Source organism: Bos grunniens, chromosome 17, assembly GCF_055505025.1.
Source record: "Bos grunniens cultivar Pamir isolate PY7600 chromosome 17, Bosgru_T2T1.0, whole genome shotgun sequence".
Lineage (NCBI taxonomy): Eukaryota > Metazoa > Chordata > Mammalia > Artiodactyla > Bovidae > Bos > Bos grunniens.
The window spans coordinates 68,990,668-69,016,554 of NC_141181.1; the positions used below are offsets into that span (position 1 = coordinate 68,990,668).

The 25,887-nt window shown below is 51.4% G+C and overlaps 1 protein-coding gene across 7 annotated transcripts; it reads right to left on the reverse strand.

Moving 5' to 3' along the window:
* Nucleotides 1–37: 37 nt before the first annotated feature.
* On the reverse strand, nucleotides 38–25,811 carry NIPSNAP1 (nipsnap homolog 1). 7 transcript variants are annotated; one of them, XM_086348629.1, is made up of 12 exons: nucleotides 25,428–25,585; nucleotides 25,167–25,251; nucleotides 22,774–23,017; nucleotides 8,289–8,416; nucleotides 8,060–8,105; nucleotides 7,743–7,837; nucleotides 5,575–5,645; nucleotides 5,278–5,418; nucleotides 4,973–5,004; nucleotides 4,541–4,635; nucleotides 3,305–3,388; nucleotides 38–1,731 (listed from the first exon to the last, which is right to left on the reverse strand). In XM_086348629.1, the coding sequence occupies exons 7-12, from the start codon at nucleotides 5,605–5,607 to the stop codon at nucleotides 1,667–1,669; spliced, it is 450 nt and encodes a 149-aa protein (XP_086204755.1). In that variant the 5' UTR covers nucleotides 5,608–5,645; nucleotides 7,743–7,837; nucleotides 8,060–8,105; nucleotides 8,289–8,416; nucleotides 22,774–23,017; nucleotides 25,167–25,251; nucleotides 25,428–25,585; the 3' UTR covers nucleotides 38–1,666. The 7 variants fall into 7 exon arrangements, with proteins under 7 accessions (XP_086204755.1, XP_086204753.1, XP_086204754.1 ...); XM_086348627.1 differs by having other exon boundaries at nucleotides 25,362–25,558; XM_086348628.1 differs by lacking the exon at nucleotides 25,167–25,251 and having other exon boundaries at nucleotides 25,362–25,811.
* Nucleotides 25,812–25,887: the final 76 nt, after the last annotated feature.

Here is a 25,887-nt window from a genome sequence, read left to right on the forward strand (position 1 = left end):
GCCAAATTTCCTTGTAGATGAAGAAAAGACATCATGGTTTATAGTAAATATTTAATTGGTTCCATCAGCAACTCCAGCACAAGTTTTCCTTGAAAGGGAGGCAGAATCAAGCTACCCAGAGGTTTGTGAGGTGTGGGATCACTGAGAAGGCCTCCAAAGTCACTGACCCCACTCCACACACCCGATGGCCCAGGAGAATGAGGGTAGGGCTGATAGGCTGTGAAGAAGGAGAAAAGGAATTCGGGGTGAGGGAAGTATAAGACCTAGCCCATAGCTCTGCTAGTAGGAGAGCAGTTGGGAGAGCAGGAGGCTCTCCCTACACAGAAGGGCTGGAACAACTCATTCAAGATCTCAGCCTCTTTATGTGGGGAGCATGAGGTGCACCTCTCCAGCAGTCTTGTATTAGAAGCCCCTCCCCAAGTGGTCATGTGTCACCTCTGTTCTATCTTCCCCATTCTGTATTCCAAATTCTTCAGTTCAAACCCAAGTTTTGAGTTCTAAGTTCTGCCTTCTGGGTTCCTGTTCCATTCTGTTTCCCTCCCGCAGATTCTTCTCAGCTCCCATTCCTTTTCTCAGCCTTTCTGGGTGGAATATGTGGACATCCTGCCAACTTAGCTAATTTGAGGGCTTTCCCTTTTGCTTCTTGAGGCAGTTCTAGGCTTTCTTCCAGCAGGAGGGTCTTGGCTCAGACTGTCCAGCAAGTGGGTGGCCCAGTGGAGACCAGGGAATTCCTGAGAGCCTGGCCTAGCCTAACCTCCTCCCAGACCACCTTTAATCACTGGACACACTACCTTTTGTGCAACTTAAGCTAATCTAAGGATTTCCAGAGTGATGATTATGAACTGGTGACCTTGAGATGGGGAATCTTAGGAGGAACCTAGACAGCATATTAAAAAGCAGAGACATTACTTTACCAAGAAAAGTCTGTCTAGTCAAGGCTATGATTTTTCCAGTAGTCATGTATGGATGTGAGAGTTGGACTATAAAGAAAGCTGAGCGCTGATGAATTGATGCTTTTGAACTGTGGTGTTGGAGAAGACACTTGAGAGTCCCTTGAACTGCAAGGAGACCCAACCAGTCCATCCTAAAGGAGATCAGTCCTGGTATTCATTGGAAGGACTGATGTTGAAGCTGAGACTCCAATACTTTGGCCACCTGATGCGAAGGGTTGACTCATCTGAAAAGACCCTGATGCTGGGAAGGATTGAGGGCAGGAGAAGGGGACAACAGAGGATGAGATGGTTGGATGGCATCACTGAATCAAGAGACATGAGTTTGGGTAAACTCCGGGAGTTGGTGATGGACAGGGAGGCCTGGTGTGCTGCAGTCCATGGGGTTGCAAAGAGTTGGACACGACTGAGTGACTGAACTGAAATGAACTGAGGAGGAAATGTGAGAAGACATAAAAGGTTGCTGTTCCGTTCAGAGAAATTAAAAACTGCTTCCTGCACAGGGGAAAGGGTGGGCAGGAAAGGTGGGAAGGGTCTGGGCAGGGCTGCAAGTTTTCATAACCCCATCATCCTTCAGCTCCCCCTTGTCTGACCTGAGCACTAACCCCCTAGAGTCCATAGGGTAGGAGAGAAAACCAAGACAGCAGAACTGGGAGCTCCTCTGTCCATGGCTACCCTGAGGGAGAGTGGGGGAGGAGATGGAGGCAGCAGCAGCATCACTGGAGAGGTGAGATCTTCAAAGGGATCATGATCCGAGACTCCATGTGTCGCACCAGGGGGACTGCAGAGAGAGAGGCAGAGATCATGAATGGGCTGGAGGTGAGCCAACCCCCCCAAACTGTGCCTTGAAGAAGGAGGAGGAAGCCTGGGATGCTGAGATAGCTAAAGTCCCCCGCTCTCCTGGAGTGGCCTATGGAGAGAGCCACATCTCCCAAGTTATAGGATATGAGGGGACTGAAGTTATGACAAAATGCAGCTTTCAAAATTTGAAGGAAAAAAAAAAACGAGCATTGTTTATTAGTAAAAGTGACTTCACAGATATTATTGCTTAGCACAAAGCCAGGCAAAGAACAGGGTTGCTGCTGCTGCTGCTAAGTCGCTTAAGTCGTGTCCGACTCTTTGCGACCCCATAGACGGCAGCCCATCAGGCTCCACCGTCCCTGGGATTCTCCAGGCAAGAACACTGGAGCAGGTTGCCATTTCTTTCTCCAATGCATGAAAGTGAAAGTGAAGTCGCTCAGTCGTGTCCGACTCTTAGCGACCCCATGGACTGCAGCCCACCAGGCTCCTCCGTCCATGGGATTTTCCAGGCAAGAGTACTGGAGTGGGGTGCCATTGCCTTCTCCGAAAGAACGGGGTAGGGGGATTCAAAGGAAGAGATCAAGAAAATAATTTCAGCAGAAGGAAACTGGCAGGACACAAGCTGTGAGGGTGTCCCCCAAGGGGCTGAGGTTTGAAAAACACTGATTTAGTTCAACTGACTCATGTTACAGGTGTTACAGGGGACACTGCAGTCCAGAGAGGGTCACCCAAGGTCACCCAGGTAGTCAGACTCTTTCTTCCTGCTCAGTGCTGTTAAACTTGACCATGCTTCCAAATTTCCTACAGTTCTCGTTCAAGTGCAGATCCTGATTCAGTGTGTATGGGGAGGGGGGGAGGCGGCAGGTTGAGCTTGGGCATTTTTAACAAGCTTTCAGGGGAGGATGACACTGTCATCCGGGACCACACTGAGAAGAACAAGGCTCCCGCTTACTCATCAGGAGATGCATTTACCAGCTGGTCAGTGTGCAAGCTCAACTGTAAATTCCTTCAGGAGAAAACAGGCTCCTGTTCTTTCTGCACTTCCTGACCCCCTCCCACCATGGCACATAGTGAGGGCTCAATCAGCATGTACTGGTTCCAGGTGGTTCTCAAGAGTCCCAGCAGAGTGGCAAATGCCATAAGCAAAAAACTTGCTTGAAAAAAATTGTGCTTCCTCTGTGCTGGAGTCTGGGCTATAATTTTATAAATTAGCTCCTGGAACCCTTCGAGGGAGGCACCATCACCATCGGCATCCTAGAGGCAGGAAAAGCATCAGTGAGGTGAAAAACCAGGCCCAAGGTCACACTGTGTGGTCAACCACAACATTTCTCTGAGGCAGAGACCACCTGGCTGGGTTACTGCCCCTTCGAGGACTCACCTAGGACAGCCTGCATCCTGTAGAGCATGCCACCAGGACAGGAACCTATGAACTCACTGTCCTGAAAGTGAGTTCCCCATCAGGAGAGGTAATCAAGTAAAGCTAGATCTCCTTACAGAGGGGATTCCATCCTCAGATGGAGCTCTTGGCAGATGACTTCCTAAGAGGTGCTCACCTGTGTAGTAGACATTTTCGTCCCAGCCCCTCTTCCTCCAGGCAGCATTTCTGGTCTCCTCCCGAGACTGCAGGTCTTTATAGGCTGTGGGATAAGGCTTAGGCTCGTTTCTGGGGCACAGGGGACCTGAGCCTGTCCCCAGCACGAGGCCCTCCTCCCATTGCCCCAAACCCTACCCTGCTGTCTCTTCCTCCCCGGATGCTTCTGCTGTCGTCTTTGACAATCAGTACATTTGCCGACAACTCCCAAATGTATATCTCCAGCCCAGAACTCTCCCTCAGGTTCTGGACTCAAATATCCAGTGTCCACTTGATGTATCCACTTGACAGTGTATCCGCTGTCCACTTAGATGTGTCAGTGTCTCAAAGGTAACCCTTCCAAGGACCAAATGTACACTCCTGACCCTTCCAACCTGCCCCTCCAGGGGTCTCATTAAGCAACACACAGCTGCTCAAGCAGGAGTCCGGGAGTCCTGGAGTCTCCTGTCTTTCCCCGCCCCACGCAGACAATTCATCCACCGGTCCCAGTGGATCCACCTCCAGACCACTGAGTCTGTGGACCTCTCAGCATCTTCACTGTCCAGGCCAGCCTCCTCTCCCACCTGAGCTAGTGTAACCATCTCCTTGTGCCCCACATCCTCTTTTGCTCCCCTACAAAGTGCTCTCAACATAGCACATGGCAGCCAGAACAATCATTAGAATGCAAACTGGGTCACATCACACTGCTTAAAATGCTGTAGCAGTCTCCTGTTGCATTTAGAATAAATCCCAGCTCATCTTCATGGCCTGCAAGACCCAGTGCAATCCGGCCAATCCCCATCTTCCCACTCTTCCCCACTCCCTCCACCCTGGGCTCCTATGCATGCCTCAAAACCCTGAAGGCCTTTCTCTGCCACAGGGCCTTTGCACATGTTGTTCCACTTGGAATACCGTTCTCTGACAGCTCGCAGCTGACTCCTCATTCTGTAGCTAAGCTTACATTCACCTCCTTAGAAAGATGTTCTAGTCTATTCAAGCCAGTGAAGCTTCCCATGTTTGTCTTCCTTATTTCTCCCTGTCCCTTGATGATTTGTAAAAATCCGAAATTATCCTTTTTGTTAGTTTATGTCTGAGGTGGTGTCTCCCCCTGCTAGAACGTAAGCTCCACAAGGACACTAATGTATTCGCAGTGTCAACACAGAGTGACAGTGGAGAAAGGAGGGGGCCACGGAGGGCTCCTGGGGGGTCCCCAGCCTACCCCAGAGATGGTGCACGACGTAGAGCTCTCCTATCTGCGAGAAGAAGCCGCCCACCGCCTCCTGGTTCTCCTGCCGGTACTTGATGGCCCGAGCCCTGGGGATGGCAGAAGAGTGTGGGGCCGAGGCCAGGGCGGGTGCAGAGGGCCCTCTGTGGGGATCCCAGGCTGGTTTCTCAGTCACACATCAAGGGAGGAGCCCAGGGTAGAGCCCTCGGCTCTCAGAGACGATCGGGGACTTGGGTGACGGAGGTGCGGCTGCTGGCTGTGTGTTCTACCCCATTCGTCTAGAGGATCCTCATCCCCTTGGTTGGATTGTTGCCTGCTCCTGGACCCACGAGGCACAGAGGATGCCGTGTTCTCTGCCACAGCACCCGGAAAACGAGGCCCACCAGGTGACCAGGGTCCCCCCAACCCCCTGGCACGACCACTCACCAGTTGTTTCCCCACTCGATCATGGTTCCTGGCTGAAAGAAAACCAGAGCAGAGGGTGGGAATGAGCCCCTACCTGGGATTTCAATCCTCACTGTTGGGTGGGGCTGGGAAACTGTCTCTCCAGCTCCAGGGGCCGCCTGGCCTCCTGCAGGGGCCCTGACTCACCCCTGAGCATGCATGTATGCACACGTGCATACACACCTCTTCTGAGGCCAGAAGCCCCAGTCCAGGTGCTGGGGCACTGGGCCCACCCCCCACCTCTCAGGCTCCCGGGACAGCACACTGCTGCAGGGAGGGGGAGGCACCTTGAGCTTGTACGTCCTCAGCTCGTAGATGTTGGGGCCGGCTCTAGGCTGTGGCTCATTCCAGAAGCTGAACTCGAGGAGCAGCTGGTTTCTCCTGGACAGCAGCATCTGGCTCCGCTCCTTTCGGAACTCCAGGTACTCCTGCGGGCGGGGTGGGGCCAGGCGAGCTGGGCACAGCAGCCAGGAAGTGCCCCACCCCCCAGCGGTGTGCCCCAGGGGGTGGCGGAGGCAGCCCCCAACACAGGGCTGAGTCAGAACCAGCACCCGGAGAGGTGAGCCGAGTGGATGCCCACGTACCTTGTTGTTCTTGAGCTTGTTCATGCAGTCCATGAGGGCTGGGTAGCCCCCTGAGAATCGCCATAGGTGTACTGTTTGTGGGGACAGGGAGGAAGGCACAGGTCAGGGGGCTGCGCAGACCCTGCCCTGCTCTGCGCCCACCAAGCTCCATGTGTATGTGATAGGAGGAGCCTCCAGCCAGTTCTCTGTAGCATCAAGACTCTCTGAGTTCCTCTGCCTTGCCAGGGGCAGTGCTGGGTAGGGGAAACCCCAGACACAAGCCTAGGAGACTAGGGTTTGAGCTGCAGCTCTGCCAAGTGGCCTTTGACCCCTCTAGGCCTCAATGTCCTCATCTTGAGAATAAGGCACCCACCCAATCTTCCTTAAAGAGCAACAAGAAGAGGATCAGAGTGAACTTATACCCTAGGAGCTGCGGCATGTGAAAGCTGACCTCATAGCAGGTCTGTGAGGGGTAGGCTGGGTCAAAGGAAGGGGCAGGTAGGCTGAGATGGATTACTCCAGGACAGTGAATTGAAAGTGAAACCAAGGAACAGAACAGCCCGTGCAGTATGCTACCATGTGTGTTTAGGCAGGGAGGGACATATCCAGAGATGCTGGGCTGTGCACCGTCTCTCAGTGGAGACCCGAGAGATTGTGACAGGAGATGCCCTTGGGCCAGATAACTGAGGCTTTGGGATCTCGAGCAGGAGGAAGGCTTACGTTCCAATGAAAATTCTTTGCGCCATTTGCAGTTTTTTTTATCACAGCCTCTGTACTTGGTTCTTACAAATTCATTAAAATGTGGATTCCTCAGGGAGTCTGCTCCCCACCTGATTCTACAAGGTGCACAACCCTTCAAGACACCCAAAATATAGACATGCTTTAAAATTCAAGCTCTCATTACACAAAGTTCATTTCTCAATTAGCAAATACTTAGGAGAATCCAAGAAGTACTGCAGAAACTGATTAAATTGTACCTAAAGATGGGAAAGCTGTAAGGGGTGCGATGGAAGACAGTCGGCTTTTTCTTACCCCAGTATCAATGTGTCAATGATTACTGAAACAGAATAAATGATTAAGAGAATCTACCTAACTGCAGATCACAGATTAAAAAAAAATTCTATTATCAGGGCAATTGAAGGATGAGATAGGTTGGTTTGTGAGACAGTGAGCTCCCCATTGCTGGGAGCATTCAAGGGAAGCATAGAGGACCTTCTGTCAGGGCCAGAGGAGCTCCCTGTGCTACCTGCAGTCTAATCAGCACTGTCTGAAAGGACTCTCGACTATGATGGAAAAGTTCCACAGCTGTGCCGACCAAGGTGGTAGCCATGAGTCACATATTTCTATCAATGGGCACTTGAAATGTGGCTTCTGTTGACTGGGGAACTGAATTTTTCTTATTTAACTTTACCCAATTTAAACTTAAATAGCTGCATGTGGTTAGTGGTTACCTCCCGGGACAGCACAGATCTAAACGCCAAGGCCCCTTGGAGTGGCTGGGACACTGTGAGTGAACCAAATTCATGTGTGGGTCCTCACAGCTGGTGCCAACCGACATGGGATGGAGCCTGCTGGGGTATTCCTGAAGCTGCACGGAACCAGCTCAGACAAGAGGCCCTGTTCATTCCATAAATATGCATGGCATCCTGGGGATTCTGTGGTGAAGACAGACAGGCAGGGGCCCTGTCCGCTGGGAGGCAGACACAACAGGGCACATGGTCAAGGCTGTGGAGAGGCAAGTCCTGGGGGCTGGGGAGACGGGAGAGCTGCCTCACCCAGCTCGGGTGGAGGGAATCAGGGGAGGCCTCCAGGAGGAGGTGATATCTACACCAAAATAAAAGGTGAGTAGAGGAGTGAGCCAAGAAAAGGAGGCCAGGGAGAAAGAGCTTCAGGCTGATGAAACGGGGAACAACAGCCTGGAACTAGAGGGAAAACCTGTCCACTTGAAGAACGGAAAGGAGTCCGGGGTGGGATGATGCAGTGAGCAGGAAGACGTGGTGAGAGGAGACCCGAGGCAGGGCAAGGAAGGGCTCAAGAGCCTCGTGGGCCACCCCAAGGGCAGAGGGAGCCATCACAGATATGAGCAGGGGAGAAAGCCCATGAGGACTGCACTGAGAAGGACCCCCCTGGGCACCACTGTGCGGGGGGTGTGGAGGGCAGCCATCTGTGCTGGGGCGTGGGCAGCTCACCTGCCTGGTCCTGCTCCCCGTACCACGTGTTCCAGTTGCCCACGAGCGAGCAGGGGTAGTCCTCATCCAGGTGCAGCTTGGGCAGCACAGCCTCCCTGTGGGTGGTGCGGGCACAGAGAGGGGGAGGGCTCACACCAGCCCCCAGAGCCCCTGGGTTAAGGCTTCCGACTCAGGCCCTCAGGACACTAACATGCAGAGGCCGCACAGGACGTGTGGCTCTGAAGTCTACAGCCCCCGGATTTGTGCACAGAGAACAGGGCTGGGACAGAGTCCCCCATCCAGGCAGGGGCGGGGACGGGAGGGTTAGGCTCACTCACGTCAGGCTGTTGTAGGCGTCCAGACACTCGGGCTTCACATTGTGAACTGAGACAGAGGACAGAGAACGGGAGGTGAAGTGACGGGGAGGGGGTGTCTGTGGGAAGCTGGGATGGGGGTAGCCCCACAGGGCCTGGGCTCCCAGCACTTGAAGAGGCTCCTCTTCAAGTCCCCAGCAGGAGCCTCGCAGGCCCCCGGGAAGGCAGGTCGGCCGACTCCGCAGCCACTCACACTGGATCTTATAGAGGTTGCTGGTCTCCTTCTTGGACAGCAGCGTGGAGTGGGCGTCCTTCCGGGGGTCCACCTTGTGTACGAAGAGGGACCGGAACCAGCTGCCTTCGTTGTCCTTGGAATAGAAGCTGCGGGACAGAAGAGTTCAAGGGGGACCTGCTTCCATCTGCCCAGAAGCCTTGCTCCCCGAGGCTGGTGACCCACTTTTCTGGGAATGGGGCCATGGAATCCCATGGCAGCTCCAGCGGATTTCATGTCATTGGAGCCAGCCACGGGGATCCTGGCTGCCCAGTTCGCTTCTTGAAACTCTGCAGAGCCTCAGGAGGCCAGGGGAGGCAGCCCCACTCCCGCCTCTCTCCAGCCTCCCTGCCTCCCCTTCACCCCCTTCCAAGAGGTCCTCCACTTGGACCCTGCAACTGTATCCCTTGCCAAAAGGGTGAACCCCAAACACATCTTGCCTGGTGTCCAAAACCTGGGACAGCCCAACCTACCCTGGCAGCCTCCCCTCTGGTCCACCCGTACCTGTGTATCCTGCTCTCCAAGTGTGCCTCTCCCTGAACACACCAGATGCTTTCACTCTGTGCACCAGATGCTTTCACTCTGTGCTTTCTTTGCAATTTCTGTCCCCTCTGACGAGAAGCCTGCACCCACGGTCCTCCCCAGTGCTCACACTACACCTGGCCCGGGCCTGATGCCGGCCCCCACAGATGGAGCGCCCGAGACATGCACGCCCTGTCCTTGAGGAGGTCACAGTCCGCTGAAAGAAGGGGACCTTGGAACACAGTTACAGCCAGAGGTCTCTAGGAGAGCCCAGATGAGTGAGCCTGAACTTGGCCCCTGGAAGTCTGGGTGAGCTCTCCAATGGAGGTGATCTGGACAGTTTCCAAATCTCCAGGGCTGGTTTGGCAGATAAAGGCAGATAGAGGGGGGTCAAAGGCATCAGAAGGCAAGATTCATTCATTCATTCGGCCAACACTTAATTGACAAATTCCTGCCCTGTGCACGTTGCTGATTGAATGAATGACATGCCTTGTTCAGAGCAGGGGGACCAATCACCAGGTCCTGCCAGATTATAACTGCACTCCCCCACACAAGGTCCCAGCGGGGGTGGGCTTATGTTTAGGCTGCCAGAGGTGATAAATCATCTTACTTAGCAGCAGTGGTGAGGCTTGTAGCCAGGCCTGAAACACCAGCCTCCTGCTAGATGAGTTCCAGCCCAGGAGCCTGGCTGTGGGGGTCCCATCAGCAAATTCTCTTCTTTTTTGAGCCTTTTTTGTGGCTAGAATAAATGTCTTGCAAATCAAAGTATTGCTTTTCTGCAAAATATGAATTGAGCACTGGGACTGATAAAATCTGAACAGCATCTTAAAAATGACAATATATTTGTATGAGCACAGAGGAAAGATAATTAAGGATTTGTTCCAAACTGTTTTTTTGTTGGTTTGTTTGGTTTTGGCCATGCCAGGCGGCCTGCAGGATCCTAGTTCCTTGACCAGGGAATGAACCTGGGTCACAGCAGTGAAAGCATCGAGTCCTAACCAGGCCACTGGGGAACTCTCAGCCCCACGCCGTTAATACTGCTTACCTGGGAGAGGGAAGAGGAAGATGGTTAAACTTTTCGTTATTCATGATAATTTTTTTAAAGCTAAAAGAAAAAACTTTTAAATATTTCTGAATTCATAGGCTTTCTATTGTTGTGTGTACTCCTTCATCAAAAACAAAAAGACACGAACTTCCCTGGCAGTCCAGTGGTTAAGACTCTGAACTTCCACTTCAGGGGGCTAGGGTTTGATCCCTGGTCAGGGAACTAAGATCCCGCATACCAGGCAGTCAAAAAAACAAAAAAAATCTGAAAAAGAATATATATATATATATATATATATAAAGCCATTAAGTGTGTATATATATATATATAAAGCCATTAAAAGTATATATATATAAAGCCATTAACAGTATATATATATATAAAAATAAAGCCATTCCTTTTTCCAGGGGATCTTCCTGACCCAGTGATTGAACCTGGGTCTCATGCATTGCAGGCAGATTCTTTACCATCTGAGCCACCAGGCAAACTCTACACTTGAATGTTTTAAAATTTTTAATTAAAAAAAAAAGACAGTTGTCATCAGATGGCCAATGTGGTCTGCGGAAACTGGGGACCAGAATAAGGGAGCCTCACTGTGGCTCACACTGGCTGAGGATAGCCTCTGCCAGGGACCCGTGATCAGCTTGTCAGTACCAGGATCCCGCTGAATCTATACAACGAGAGTATAACGTTAATACTATTCATATCCCCATTTTTGAGATAAGAAAATAGAAGGTCCTGGGTGGGAGGGTTAAGAAACTTGTCCCAGACCACACAGCAAATTGGGGCAGAGAGCTCTGGCAAGAGCCCAGAGCTCTTTCCTCTAAAGCCAGCTCCACCCTCAGGTCAGGTACCAACCGGGGGAACTAGCATCAGGGAGATACTATAAAGAAGCAGGTGTTTTTTAGCAAAGCCACTGGTAGAGGGACCTGACCTTTGGTTTGAATGTAGAGAGGCTGTGTCCCCTGGAAGGGGTGGTGACAGAGAGGACAGCAACTCCTACTCTTTGTCAATCAAGACCTTTGCTCCAGGACTGGGCCTTGAGTAATTTATTAACATCAGCATTGACCAGGATAAACAGCCAAGTGGCCAGCCCTGGAGAGAGAGCCTGGAACCTGGGTGCTGGGGAGTGTCCGGGAGCTCCCAACTCTTCCCACCTCCTCTTTCCTGCCTCCACATCTCGGTTTCCCCACGTGTCAAAAGAGCAGGGCGGTGCAGCCTATGTCCAAAGATCTTTTCTGCAGGTCCCAAGAAGATCCCAGAGCAGGGTCTGAACTTGAAGCTAGCATCTGTAGGTTCACATTTCAAGAGTTCAAATTTCACTTTTTCAATGAAATCACAACATCCTCCTGTCCTTGAGCTCCCCAACCCTTCTCACACTGCTCCCTACTTTTTCCACAGCTCCTTCTAACACACTGTAGAATTTGGGGGTTCAGTATGTGCCGTCTGCCGTCTCCCACTGGCAGCAGCCCCATGTAGCCTGCGATGCTCTCTCTCCTGTGCATCCCTGCTGTCTCCCCAGGGCCTGGAAGAGCGCTGGGCACGCGGCACACGCTCAGCCCACGCCGGGGGAAAGAGTAAAGGAGTGTGGGGGAGCTAAGACAGAGCTGCATGAAAATGATGACATCTGGGAGGTAGGAAAGCAGAGAGAGGGTGGACCCGGGCTCCGTGTGGACTCGGGATGCAGGGCCCCTTTGTATCCCCACCACCACCAGCAGAGTTACTGCTTAAGAGCACAGGTTCTGGACAAACCCAGGACTAGTCCCAGCTCAGCATCACCTCTCTGAGCCTCATGTGCCTTGCAGAGAAAAGGGCAGACACAGCAGTGCAGCTAGTATCACTGTTCCTACCTAACTGATCTCCTAGCTCCCACTTGTCCTCTTTTTTCCTAACCTGCCCGTTGGTTTTGTGAAGTACCACGGTTGTGATGCTATCTGTCCACTTGAAAATCTTCTATTGCTCCCTAATGCCCGTAAACCAAGGCTAGATGTCTCCACTTACTCTAATCTATTTTGCCAAGCTTTCAAGTCAATTTCCTTTTTTAAAAAACATTTTTCTTTTTTATTTGTTTTTGGCTGCCCCACTCAGCTTGTGGGTTCTTAGATCCCCAGCCAAGGATTGAACCCAAGCCTCCAGCAGTGGATGTGTGGAGTCTTCATCACTGGACCGTCAGGAAGTCCCCACTTCCCTTCTAAATTTGGTGACCACCAATCCAAGATTCCCTATCATTAGCATCACCTAAGAACTTGTTAGCCATCTATGGGGTCGCACAGAGTCAGACATGACTGAAGTGACTTAGCAGCAGCAGCAGCAGCAAGAACTTGTTAAAGCTTTTCCAGCTCCACCCAGAACCACTGCAACAGAAACTTCCGGGGGCAGGCATAGCAATCTGGGTTTTAACAAGTCTGCCAGGGGATTCTGACGCATGCTCAGGCTTAAGGATCACTGCTCTAAGGTAGTCCCAATTTCTTTCTTTTTTCATGTAATCTCAGTAAATTATCCCAGAAACACCAACGATTCTGCTATCTAAACTATACTAAGAATGCCCCTTAGGCCCAGAAAAACCAGTTCAACCCCTTCCATAAAAACACTTCTCCTGGGACTTCCAGCAGTGCAGGGGGTGCGGATTAGATCCCTGGGTAACTAAGTTCCCACATGCTGCGTGGCCAAAAAACAAACAAAAAGCCCACCTCTCCTATTTCCCCCTCAGCCTGGAGCGGACATTCTCTACCCCCTAGGGTACCCAGCACAACGCTTTTAGCCTGGGAGCTGTTCAACAAATGTCTGCCCCAGATGAGAACTTTGGAGACACACTGGCACTCTCAACAGGGATAGTGGTCTGGTGCCACCCCACATGAAACTGCTCCGGAATGTCCTGGATTGATATGCTAGCAAGTTTGGCTCTACGCACACTCTCAAACACTCTTCTGTCTGGAGTCGGCTGACTTTAGAAAGGGGCCACGTTTCAGTTTACTGCTCCACAAGCATGTTTTCGGGCTTCCCTGGGGGCTCAGGCAGTGAAGAGTCTGCCTGCAATGCAGGAGACCTGGGTTCGATCCCTGGGTCGGGAAGATCCCTGAGAAGGGAATGACTACCCATTCCAGTATTCTTGCCTGGAAATTCCATGGACAGGGGAGCCTGGTGGGCTACAGTCCATGGGGTCACAAAGAGTTGGAGACGACTGAGTAACTCACACACACACACACACACACACACACACAATTATGTCTTTAGAAGACATACAGGAAGAACTAAAGTCCTTTTAACAACAGGACTACTGATGTAGCAGTAACAACTGCTACATATTGAGCACTTACTATGTGCTGAGAACTGATCTTCACAATATGTTTTTGAGAAAAATGAGGCTCAAAAACAAACAAAACCAAAAACAAAATAGAGAAAAATGAGGCCCAGAGATGTACCAGGCCTTATTCAAGGACAATTAACCAATGGCCAAGAGGATTCCAATCCAGGTCCATCTGACTTCAAAGCCCCACTCTGAGCTCAAGAGGCCAGAGGGCCCCTCTAAGGGACTCCAGAGAGATGGGGCAGACAGGTATCCAAGGTGGGAACCAGGGCACAGGTAACTTCGCAGCAGTCCTTGAGACACTGCAAGTATGAATCCAAGCACCGTCACAGCAATCCTGCAAAAAACACCTGGCAGAGACCTCCAGTCCTACTTCAGAGAGAAGGAGACCAAGGGCCCTAGAGGTTCAGCACCTCGTCCAAGATGACAGAGCAGCAGGCTGCCTACACGGCTTATGTTCCTCCTGTGGCCTCCTGATGTTCTGGCTCTACCACCAACCAGTTCTGTAAGGCTAGGGAAGTGAGGTCCTGCCCCCAGGTTGGATTTCCTCATCTGGAAAATGAGGGGATCACAGAACATGACCTTCCCAAAGCCCCTTCAGCCCTGACATTATAAGGGACTCATGAAGACATTGCTTGAGACATAGGCTTGGGCAAGGGGCAACATTTGTTACAAGTTCACCAAGCGCTGGGTACCTTACACACATGACTGCTAATCCTCAACAACTCTGTGAAATCATTCTACTTTCTCACCCCCATTTTACAGATGAGGAATCTGAGACTTGAAGAGGCCAAATAATTCACGCAAGGTCACCTCACTGAAAACGGCTGAGTTGGCTGTGTAGGTGCCAGGCAAACTCTAGGTTCTCTCCATGTCGTGAGCTTTCTCCCCAGTTACTGAGCCGTCAAACCAGTCAATCAACCCTGAATATTCACTGGAAGGACTGATGCTAAAGCTGAAGCTCCAATACTTTGGCCGTCTGATGTGAAGAGCTGACTCACTGGAAAAGACCCTGATGCTGGGAAGAACTGAGGGCAGGAGGAGAAGGGGGTGACAGAGAATGAGATGGTTGGATGGCATCACTTACTCAATGAATATGAGTTTGAGCAAACTCTGGGAGATAGTGAAGGACAGGGAGGCCTGGCATCTCGCAGTCCATGGGGTCTCAGAGTCGCGCACAACTTAGCAACTGAACGATAACAGCAGGGTGGGTGGGGAAGCTGGAGAAGGAAATGGCAACCCACTCCAGTATTCTTGCCTGGATAACCCCATGAACAGAGGAGCCTGGTGGGCTACAATCCAAGGAGTCGCAACAGAGCTGGACACAACTTAGGAACTAAACACCGGGGTGAAGGCACACGGCTGGCTCCTCTTCTCCAGCCTCCCCGACTCCATGGCACAACACTCTGTATCGTCTCACAACAAGGTCTAACAGAACTCACAGCTTCACACCTAGGCTGCTGGGCAGGACAGACCCCTGCCTCCTTTCCACAGGTCGGGGGACAGGTGTCCTCACTTCTTTGGCAAATCTTCCTGAGCACACACTGTCCTGAGCCCTGAGCCAAGGGCTGGGGAAACAGAAAGATGAGGTGATGGTCCAGTGGGAGGGACAGGCAACTGTTTAGAGGGTGGGAAGAGCAGAGATGGGGGAAGAACAGGGCGCCAGAGGGAGGAGGGCGGGGCCGCCCAGGGCCAGTCAGGGAGGCCCAGAGGAGGGACCAAACAAAAGACCAGGCTCTGGGCCGGGTCCAACCAGCCTCCCTCCCCCAGAAGGCCACCAGTTGTGGCGCAAGGACCACAGGGGTGTCAGGAAGCCCGGGTCCAGACTCGGTGCTGCCTCAGGACGGCAGGGGGAGTGACCTTGGGAACTCCCACCCTTTCTCAGGCTTCCTTTGCTTCCCTTGTGCTGTTTATGGTTGGGAAGCCAAGGATCTGTGCAGCCATGGCCCTTGGGAATCTCCATTGCTCCCCATACCTCTGACCCCCAGAACTAACCGAGGGAGGAGCTGCCTGTCGTAGAAGTCCCCCGGGGTGTCCATCTCACAACCACCGCAAAGGCCAGGGAAAGGGCCACTGCTCCCGCCCTCTGCCAGTTCCCACTCCCCACGCCCCACGGCCTGCCCCTCCCATTCACCCAGTCCTTCAGTCTCTGCCCAGAGCCAAGTACCTAGCAGGGCAAAGACCCTGCGCCCACCTTTCCCACTTCCCCCATTCTTTGCCCAGACCTCCTCCTCAGGCTTAGAGATTCGCCCTCGGCCTCTAACCATTAGACTGCAAGCCCGAGTCTCTGCCCATCCCCCAGGCCCAGACCCTGGCTCTCACTCTTGCAGCCCCCAGGCGCACCGCTCCGCCCCAGGCCCAGCCCGGTTCTTACCGCGCCGCAGCCACAGCCACAACGTCCCGGGGGCCCGAGCCCGGGCCCCCCAGCAGCCGCCGCGCCGCCGCAGAGATGCTGCATAGACGCGGAGCCATGTTGGAGCGGTGCAGGTTGGAGGGAGGCCCCGCCCCCGAACCCGGCAGCGGAGGCGGGACTCGGGTAAGCCCCGCCCCACCGGGCCGCCCGCCTCCCTCGCCAGCCGGGCAGGTGGGCGTTGTCCCCTCTCTTCCCGCAACGCAGATGCAGGGCAGAGGTCCGGTTTCTTGTCCTTGAGCCTCTGCAGCTCTGCTACAGACTTGCTCTGTGGCCTGGAGCAAACCCTTCGCCCAGTCTGGGCCTCAGTTTCCACCCCGTAAAATGGGAGCATTGAACAATAACACCAGGGGTTCTTAAATGGGCCCTCCAGGGTGAGTGGCAGAGGGTCAGTAACCCCGCTTGAAATGGTATACAGTTCTGTGCGCCTGTGCCTTCCTGCGGGGCTGGGGCACAGGTACCGTTTATCATAGTCTGAAAGGAACAAACCCCCTAACAAGACAGATGGACAAGGCTCTGGGTTGCAGGGACACTTTCTCTCCATCATCTCCTTTTCCCTTTCCATCCCCCTCTACCATCTCTGCCTGGGCCTCCTGGAGCTCCATGCCCTTCTCCTGCTCTGCCCAGGTCTTGTGCCTAACTTCCAAACTAGTCCTCTCCCAGCCCACGGTCCCCCAGGTCACAGACCTCAGTGGGAGCAGAGGGCCTGCAGACCCTATGGGGGGGGCAGCAGGAGCCTAATAACTTCCAGAGAATATGTGCATACACCCCCCCCCCAAAGACTGTCCACTCACTGAGGCTGAGGCTGATGGTAGTGCCCTCCCGATATGCTTGGGGTGGAGGAGTGCCCTGGCAGGCTTTAATTTTGTGATTCCTTCAGCAAATGTTGAATCCACGTGGCTAGACCATGTGCTGAGCCCTGAGACGCCAAACGTGGCCAGAACGACAAGCCCGCAGCCTTCTTGGAATTTAAGGCCTGGCCTGGCTGGGGAGACAAAATCAAACTGGTATTGACCCCCCTGGGGCAGAGACCTTAGACCTAACCCCTCTCCCCTCTCTTGCCTGACATGCTAAAAATATTGGCTGAAAAAGTGAAAAATATACACAAAAATATTTTTTGCCAATTGTGATACAGGCTATGAAAAAATATGGAGAGGTATGAGGACTTATATTGGGGAGGGGGAAAGAGAAAATGTGAGGTTCTATATAGACTTTGAGGGTCAATGACAATTTCTATAAGGAAGTGAGGCCTGTACTATTTTTTTTCCCCTTGTGTTTTCTGAAGCTGCTACAATGAATATGTATTCCTTGCAGGATTTATTTTAAAAGGATACTGTATATCATCATGATAAACAAAAAACCTAAATCAACTGTGATACACAGGCAGAACCATCAGAATAAATGCAAGGAAGATATTGTATCGCTGGTGCTTTATAGCTAAGGCCGAAGGTTATTCTATGTTAACACACAGCTGAGCCCAGTTGCTCCTTGGGTTATCAGAAGAACCAAAAGCGACCATGACTGAAGTGTTCCCAGACACAGTCAGTCACTCAGGAAAAGCTCAGATGGGGAGATGGAGGTGCAGCAAGTAACATGTCACTGGTGTCCTGCGGTGGAGGAACCAAGTGTGGCAGGTGTGGAGAGGTGGGCGTGACAGCTCACTGGGCCTCACAGATGGCCTGGTGTTAGACCTAGGCTGGGCTTCCCTGGTGGCTCAGACATTAAATGCTCTGCCTGCAATGCAGGAGACCAGGTTCGATTCCTGGGTCGGGAAGACCCCCTGGAGAAGGGAATGGCAACCCATTCCAGTATTCTTGCTGGAGAATCCCATGGACAGAGGAGCTGGGAGGGTTACAGTCCATGGGGTCGCAAAGAGTCAGACATGACTGAGTGCCTAACACTTTAAAGGTTCAGCAGAGAGAGTCTGCCAGCAGGGAGCAGGGCAAGGAGAGCCTTGGGCAGAGGAAGCAGTGTGTGCACAGTATGTGAAAGGGCCTCCAGGAAGGAATGGGTTCGGACTGTTCTGCACGATCGGATGTTATCAGAGGCTGGAGATGATGTGGAGGCATCTTCTCACTCAGTACAAGGAGCACTTTTCTAACAATGGAGTGGATGGCCTTGGTGACCCATCACTGGACTGTGACAACAGAGGCCGCACAGCAACTAACTGGTCATTTGGTTATCAAGCCATGGGGAGCCAGGACCCCTGGCCAGGGAAGGGCTTATCCTCCAGGTCTAGTGTGAGAGTCCTCAGCAAACTCTTGGCGTTCCTGGCCATCTCTGCTGGGGACAATGAGGAAGGGCTGGCCCAAAGCCTCCTCCTGCTGGTCCACTCATTTTTGACTGCACTGGGTCTTTGTTGCTGCACGCAGGCTTTCTCTAGCTGCAGTGAGCGGGTGCTACTCTCTAGTCGCGGTGCACGGGCTTCTCACTGCCGGCACTTCTCTTGACTCCGAGCAGAGGCTCTAGGGGGAGAGGGTTCAGTTGCCCCAAAGCAGGTGGGATCCTCCCGGAACAAGGATCGAAGCCTTATCCCCTGCACTGGCATACAGATTCTTAACCATCGGACCACCAGGGAAGTCCTAGTCTAGGCATTTGTAAGGCCATCTTCCCATCTCCCTCTGTTTGAGTGGGATAGGAAGATCAAACTAGGCCCTCCACGAGCACGTTCTCACCCCTGACCAGATCAGATGGATGAGTCTCCATATCCAGGCCAAGGGAACCAGTCTGGCCGGCTCACTGGAAGTGCAGCTTTGAGACCTCCATTCCCACTCCAGCTAGGGAGACCAGCTCACTCCAGTTTATCCCAGACTGTCCCCGTTTGGACACTAAATGTCCCCTATCCCAGGAAACCCCTCTATCCTGGGCAAATTGGGACGTATGATCATCCTAACCGTGGCTCTTCCCCTCTCCCTGGCTCACACATCCACTCCACCCCCAGAATCTTTCCCTCACTTAACTAACCCCATTGACTCTGCTGGAAGGAGCAGGGCAGGGGAGCTGACTGCATGGCACTCAGTGACATGCAATGCCTGTTAATTCGGCACCTGGTGGGAATGGGTCCCTGCCCCATGGACTGTGCATTCTGGGCAGTAAACCAGATGGATGTTGGAAGACAATTCTGCAAGTAAGGAGTAATATAATTAGACCATTTCCAATTACTGTGGAATAAATTATCCCAAAATTTAGCACCTTGAAACAATGAACATTTATGAGCTCACACGGTTCCAAATGGGTCAGGAATTCACGAATGAGTGGCTGGCTGGGCTTCTTCTGGCTCAGGGTCTTTCACCACATTGCAGTCAAGATGTTGGCTTAGGCTGTGGTCATCTGAAGGCCTGATGGAGGCTGTGGGATCTGCTTCCGAGGTGGGCCGCTCACACACCTAGCAAGTCAGCGCTGGTTGTTGGGGGCTCTTGGCCAGCGACCTCAGTTCTTTGCCACATGGGCCTTTCCAAGTGCTGCGTGGGTGTCTTCACCACATGGCAGGTGACTTCCCCCAGAGTGAGTGATCCAGGAGAGAGTAAGAGGGAACCTTCAAGGACTTTGTGAATTGACCTTCGAAATCATATCCTGTCATTTCTGAATATCTCTTTGGTGACACAGGTCAGCCCTGCTCAGTGTGGGAGGGGGCCTTACAAGGATGTCAATACCAACATGTAAGATTCTTGGGAGGAATCTTCCCTGGTGGTCCAGTGGTTAAGAATCAATCTGTCTTGCAATGCGGGGGATATGGAGAGGTTTGATCCCTTCCTGGTACGGGAAGATCCCACAGGCAGAGGAGCATAAGCCCGTGCACTGCAACCACTGACTCCCATGTGCTCTAGGGCCTGCATGCCAACAGAGAAGCCGCCGAAGTGAGAAACCCACGGTCTGCTACTCGAGGGCAGCACCCGCTCACCGCACGCAGAGAAAGCCCACACATAGCAATGAAGACCCAGGGCATCCAGAAATTAAAGAAAAAAAAGATTCTTGGCAGCTGGCTCCTACAGTTAGGTTGTGCACTGGGCCCAGCTTAATTACTGGGATTGGACTCAGACGTCCAAGCCATCTTCTATGAGCACATTTCCCCAGCATCACTGTTTTTTCTGTCCTAGGGTCTTTCCCTCCCCTATCTCTCCGAGGTCCCCACCCGCCCACCAGAGTCTGTGACATCTCTTTCTCCTGAACCTGTTCCTCCTCCCCTCTTGGCAGGGAGCTGACCCATTTTTTCTCCCTCCCTCCCTCCTTTCCCAAAGCCATCCTCATGGAATCTACCTTCATAACTCGTTGCCAAGCCCTGCTGCCCAGTCTGTGAAATGAAAAGACAGGAACCAGGGACAAAGACAGATGGAGCAAAAAGGAGCAGGCAGGTTCATAAGTGTAAAATATGGACAAACCTGCCATCGTCTATTCCCTGGGACAAATAGATCATCATGGAGCGGGCTGCAGAAGAGCAGAGAGACAAAGCAGCCAGCTGTGGCAGTGTCACCAGCTCCTTATTGATGGGCTTTCATGCCCGGGCCCGACTGCTCTCTGAGAATTGCATCCTCCAGCCATGAGACCCCCAAACAGGAGCGACAGGACAAGAACGCTTTTATGTCTCAGCTCGGGCATGAGCCCCACTGCCAAGTCCCAGCCTTTCTGCAGGATAAGTCATATGCAGACATGAATTATGGGACTTTGACATAGTGCCACATAAAAACACGATCAAAGTGCCATTCCATGTATACATATTGGAAATCATACAAATGCCAGAGAAAGAAAACATTTTCACTTGTTAAATACCAAACCATTTCAAGGCTGTTAGCGTGGAATGAATGATAAACTGCGTTCACTCTGCTGCCACCGGGCAGCGCTGAGAAGCAACCACATTCTGTGTCAATTCGGAGCAAAGCACACCATTGTTAGTGTGCTTTGGACTCCAGCGACTGCTTTTTGTGCACTGAGCTATTATTCTGCCGTTCACTGTCATTATAAACCCACTTTAAAAAGCTATCAAAATGTCATTTGACAACATCACTCACAAAGTAGGTACGCCAATGCTGAAAATCACGCCCCCAAATCAATAGTTTGGAGCAGCTATCGGATGTAATAAAACAGCACAGAGAAGACTGAACCAGCTCTGTGACAGGTGCTGCTGTAAATGTAGGACAGTGTCCACAGGTAGAGATAATGCTGCAAAGATACAAAGCAAACCGTGGGGGACTTCCCTGGTGGTCCAGTGGCTAAGACTCTGAGCTCCCAATGCAGGGGCCCCGTGCGCAATCCCTGGTCAGGGAACTGGATGCTACACGCCACGACTAAGAATTCACAAGCTGTAACTGAAGATCCCACGTGCCACAACTAAGACCTGGTGCAGCCAAATACACAGTAAATTTTTTTATAAAAGCAAAAATATGGTAAGATGGGCTGTTGATTCACGAGCTGTATGTGTGCGCGTTTTATTGCCTCCTTCACATTCATTCCTATGGGGAAACATGAGTTTTTGAATACAACATTTTGAATCATGTGAAGCTTATAGAAGGCATCCTTCTTGAAAAATGTGACTTCCCTGGACCTCCCCAGATATCCTGGCATATATACAGCTCCTGGAGCCCACCCCTAGAAGGGGAATGTTATGGGTTGAATTGTGTCCTGTGAAATAACAGAAAATCTTTAGTCTCTGCCTCCAGTTCCCAGCACTGAGCTCCTAAAGCTCTTGTAATTTCCTAAGTGATAAAAGCACCAGGAGCCCTTCCTGTTCACATATTTGGTCTTGGACCCTGGTTTCTGACACAGAGCCTCTAAATCACTGGGAACTGCCTGGGTGATGGGAACATCTTTTGCTCTAATGAGGTAATGCTTTGTGGGCTCCTGCATGGGGTGGTTGCTGTCGTTTAGTTGCTAAGTCATGTCCGACTCTTTGCAACCCCATGGACTGCAGCCCACCAGTCTCCTCTGTCCATGGGATTTTCCAGGCAAGAATACTGGAGTGGGTTGTCATTTCCTTCTCCAGGGTATCTTCCTCACCCAGGAATTGAACCTGGGTCTCCTGCATTGCAGGCAGATTCTTTACCACTGAGCCACCAGGAAGCCCCCTGAACGGGGGCTAGACTAGAAAGATTAAGCCATCGTTAGAAGTATGAAGCTTTTAGCTTTTCCAGCCCACATCCTCCTCGAAGGGGAAGAAAGCTGGAAACTGAGCTGATAATGGATCATGCCTACATGAGGAAGCCTCCATAAAAATCCCAAAAGTATGGGTGGGGTTTAGGGGGCTTCCAGGTTGGTGAACACATTCACATGCATAAGTATGAATAAGCAGAAGCATGAATTTTAGGCGGTCGCTTTTCAGCGCCTGCTGTAGACAGGACCCCTTGTAACCTGCAGCACGCTGTCCTTGGAAGTCTATGGGCCCAGGCTAAAAACCTGGGTTTGGGATCCAGGTTGTTTCTCTATTTGGTTGTGTAGTCTTTGGCCAATCACTCAGCTTTGGGTCCCTCTGTTTTCTTAACAGTCAAATGGGCATAATAACCTACATAATCATGAGAATTAAACCAAATGCATGCATACAAAAATGAACCCCAGTTAAAGTTCCACTTATGTGTGCTGTGAGGCTTTGCTATTTGCAATCCCATTTCCTATTCTCCTCATTAAAAAATAAAAAATTATTTATTTATTTGGCTATGTTGGGTCTTAGCTGATGTAGGCTCCAGGACACACAGGCTCAATAGTTGTGGCGTGTGGGCTCAGTTGCCCGTGGCCTGTGGGATCTTAGTTGCCCAGCCAGGGATTGAACCCACTTCCCCTGCATTGCAAGGCAGATTCTTAACCACTGAACCACTGGTAAGTCCCCTTATTCTCCCCATTTTAAGTGTGGATAAAATGGAGGTGCAGAAATGGTAAAGACCTTTTCAAGGTTACACAGCACGTTAGACACAGAGGGCACTCAATACATATTAATTTGCATTTAAGAGGGGCTTTTAAACATGTCATATTATTATTATGCCCATTTTTACAGATGGGGTAACTGAGGCTCAGAGAAGCTAAATTATGCCCAAGGTCAAGGTAAGGTAGAAATTCCTACTCAGGTCGGCTTGCTTCCAACACTGCAGGTGACAGCCTGGGCAAATTCAAGGATCTTCAAGCCCAGGCCCAAAATGAAGAGACAGAGCACCACTGAGCTCTCTACAAGGGTCCTGAGGCCTCATAGGCTCTTACTCACCCTTATTCAGGTAGGAGCTGTTATCTGCAGATGCTTTCATCCAGGCTCAGTGCTTCAGGGAGGCACGTTGGAACATCCCAGCTATGACCTCAGAAGTCTTAGGTCCCAGGTCACACAACCTTGACCTTCCCATATAGGGGACAGTCGGCACCTCCTGGTTGTCACAGCCGAAAAAAAAAATCTCCAGACACTGCCAAATGCCCTCTTGGAGGGAAAAGATGTCACTTGGAACACCACTGATCTTCTGAAAGAATGAAGGAACAAAATGTAAGTCAGGTGAGATCTGGATTAAAACAGTCCTATATGCACATTGCAAATCTACCAATCATGCTTTGGGGTAAATTACTTCATTTCACCCTTATGCAGTTTCCCTACATATAAACAAGGGACATATACCTACCAAGCTGGGTTTTGATAAAGATCAGAAGTAAAGAATTCATAGCACTTTGCAAAGTACCTTATGTAAGCACTTAAATATATGGCAGCTATTAACATTGTTTCCATAGTTTGAGACTGTATTTCCTCATGTCCGTCCCTTATTCATCCAACAGATATTTAGTAACTGGTGTCTGTATGTCAGGTCTTTCTTTGTGAGCCCTACCTAAGTTTTTCCTTCTCAAAACCTTATCTGCTACCTGCTATTACTGTCTCTATTTATTCTTTGTGAACAGCACTTTTAATGCCAGCATAATATTCTACCACATCTATTTTGACTCATGGCCCTGGCCTCCCTTCTGAGGTCCAGACCCACACATCTGCCTGGAGGTCCCCCAGGAATCTCAACTACATGTTTGGCCAATTAGCCCAGCACTTAGCTCCTAGTACGCCTTCCATAAAAATAAGCTATTACTGGCCATTACTGTCATCTTTAGTCCCTGCTCTCTGATCTACCTCCTCATGCTACTTCTCAGTGGGTTCCCAAAGTCACTTATTTTCTGCCAGCAATCTTGGCCCTGGGTTAAAGCCCTGATTAGTCGTCCCTATGGGGAGCCTATAGGAGAATCCAGCCTGGTTTTCCCACCTACAGGGATGAACCAAAGCAATGAAAATAAAGACACTCCCACGCTAAGTCCACAGTGCCCTAAACAATCAGTTTGGTGGGGAAAATTTGCTAGCAGTTGGCAGGACATAAAGTTCCCCCAAAGCAGCCTGGCAGCCTTGCCGGGTGTGCCAGCCAATGATTCCTGTGGCCTGGCGGGTGCTTCACAGGCACCACAGGGGCCCACAGGGAAGAGCAAATTTATGCTATTAGTATAGTTAGAGCAACAGCCTCCGCTAAGTGCTCTAGAACTGTAGTTCACCATCTCAGGGCTGAAACAGGCAATTTAGAAGCCACCAATGGTTTTTCCAGGAGTCACGCACAGATGTCAGACTTGGACCATAAAGAAAGCTGAGTGCCGAAGAACTGATGCTTTAGAGCTGTGGTGCTGGAGAAGACTCCTGAGAGTCAGTCCCTTGGACAGCAAGGAGATCAAACCAGTCAATCCTAAAAGAAATTGACCCTGAATAGTCATTGGGAAAACTGATGCTGAAGCACCAATACTGTGGCCATCTGATGCGAACAGCCAACTTATTGGAAAAGACCCTGATACTGGGAAAGGTTGAGGGCAGGAGGAGGAGGCAGCAGAGGATGAGATGGATGGCATCACTGACTCAAGGGATGTGAATTTGAGCAAATTCTAGGACATGGTGAAGGACAGGGAAGCCTGGTGTGCTGCAGTCCATGGGTCGCAGAGTTGGACACGATTTAGAGCCTGAACAACCAGGGGAGGAGAGCAGAGTAAAAGACCAGCAGCCTCTGGTGGGTCCCAGCTCAGCTTTGCCTCTCACTATGTGTATAATAGCCAGCAAGTAACTCTGTCATGCTGACTTTCTGTTTCTTCGCCTGTAGGAGGGGGTGATGCTAACGGCTACCATTTGTGCAATGTGTTTCGTTCAGCCATTCAGGTATTCAACCATTAAGTCTCATTTAAAATTGAACACTGTTTTAAATAAAGAAAACTATATTCCCCCATCTCTCTCTCTCTCACACACACACACACATCCATATAACTCTTGATGACAGTAAAACATGTTTATGGTCCAAAACTGGAAATCACAGAGTAAAAAATGAAAAATGCTTTCTTCTTTCCTTTTGTTTGGCTACGCCCCAGCAGCCTGCAGGATATTAGTTCCCTGACCAGGTACTGAACTCCCACAGTGAAAGCCCATAATCCTAACCACTAGACTGCCAGGGAATTCCCCCAGAATACTTTCATGGGGCGGGGTGGAGGGGGTGGGGAAAGTATCTACAAAAAGAGCAATTTCATAGGATTCGACCTAAAATGACCAGCCACGTCCTAAAGCTTTATACGCCTCAACAATCCCGTGGGGTAGGTACAATTATTACCCACCTCCCTCCTTGGGATCTCAAAGACTCCGATACGACTTAGCGACTGAAGAACAACAATAACCCTCGGTAATAATTAGAATTTCTCCCTAAAAAGAAGCAAAAGGTAAGTGGAGGTGGAGGGCGGTAAGTGCTGGCTACCTAAACGGCCTCCACAAGTGATTTGAGTTTGAGAATCACAGAGGTCAGCACACGTAACTAATTTTAAGTGTTCAACAGGCTTATCCATCCGGTGTCCGAAACACGATCCCCTGGGGCGCCACACCTGGCGCCGACTTGTTCCGAAAGGCAGTCCTTCACGGGAACAGGGGGTGAGCGTCTCCCGCGCCCGGGTACCAGCCTCTACGTGTTTCCCGGGGAAAGGGTCGGCGGGGCTCAGACACCTCAACCAGTCTTGCTAGAGTAGGCGTACCCCTTAGAAAACAAAAGCGTTCGGAGTGACTGCCACCGCAGCCACTCAACGGCGAGCCCAGGCCCTTGCCTCCAGTTTAGATCTGAACTTCCGATTGGTGAAGTGATGCTGAAGAGGGTGGGACACCGCAGGAAAGTCCCGTCTCCTTCGGAGCGCTCAGCCAACCGCGGTATCCGGCGGCAGCAGCCTGGTTTGGTTGCGTCGTGTGTAGTGATCTTGGGGGCCCGAGGGCGGGGCGGGGAGCAGGCCGAGGGCTGCGGGGAGGGGACGCTTCCCGCGGGCGCGCGGAGCGAGGACGGTGACAGCCACGCGC

Coding starts and splice junctions, on each gene's coding strand:
- NIPSNAP1 (XM_086348625.1), bottom strand. CDS start 15,652: ATGGCTCCGCGTCTATGCAGCATCTCTGCGGCGGCGCGGCGGCTGCTG. Junction 7,838..8,059: donor GACGCCTACAACAGCCTGAC/GTGAGTGAGCCT, acceptor CACCACCCACAG/GGAGGCTGTGCTGCCCAAGC. Junction 3,389..4,540: donor CGTCGTGCACCATCTCTGGG/GTAGGCTGGGGA, acceptor CTTATCCCACAG/CCTATAAAGACCTGCAGTCT.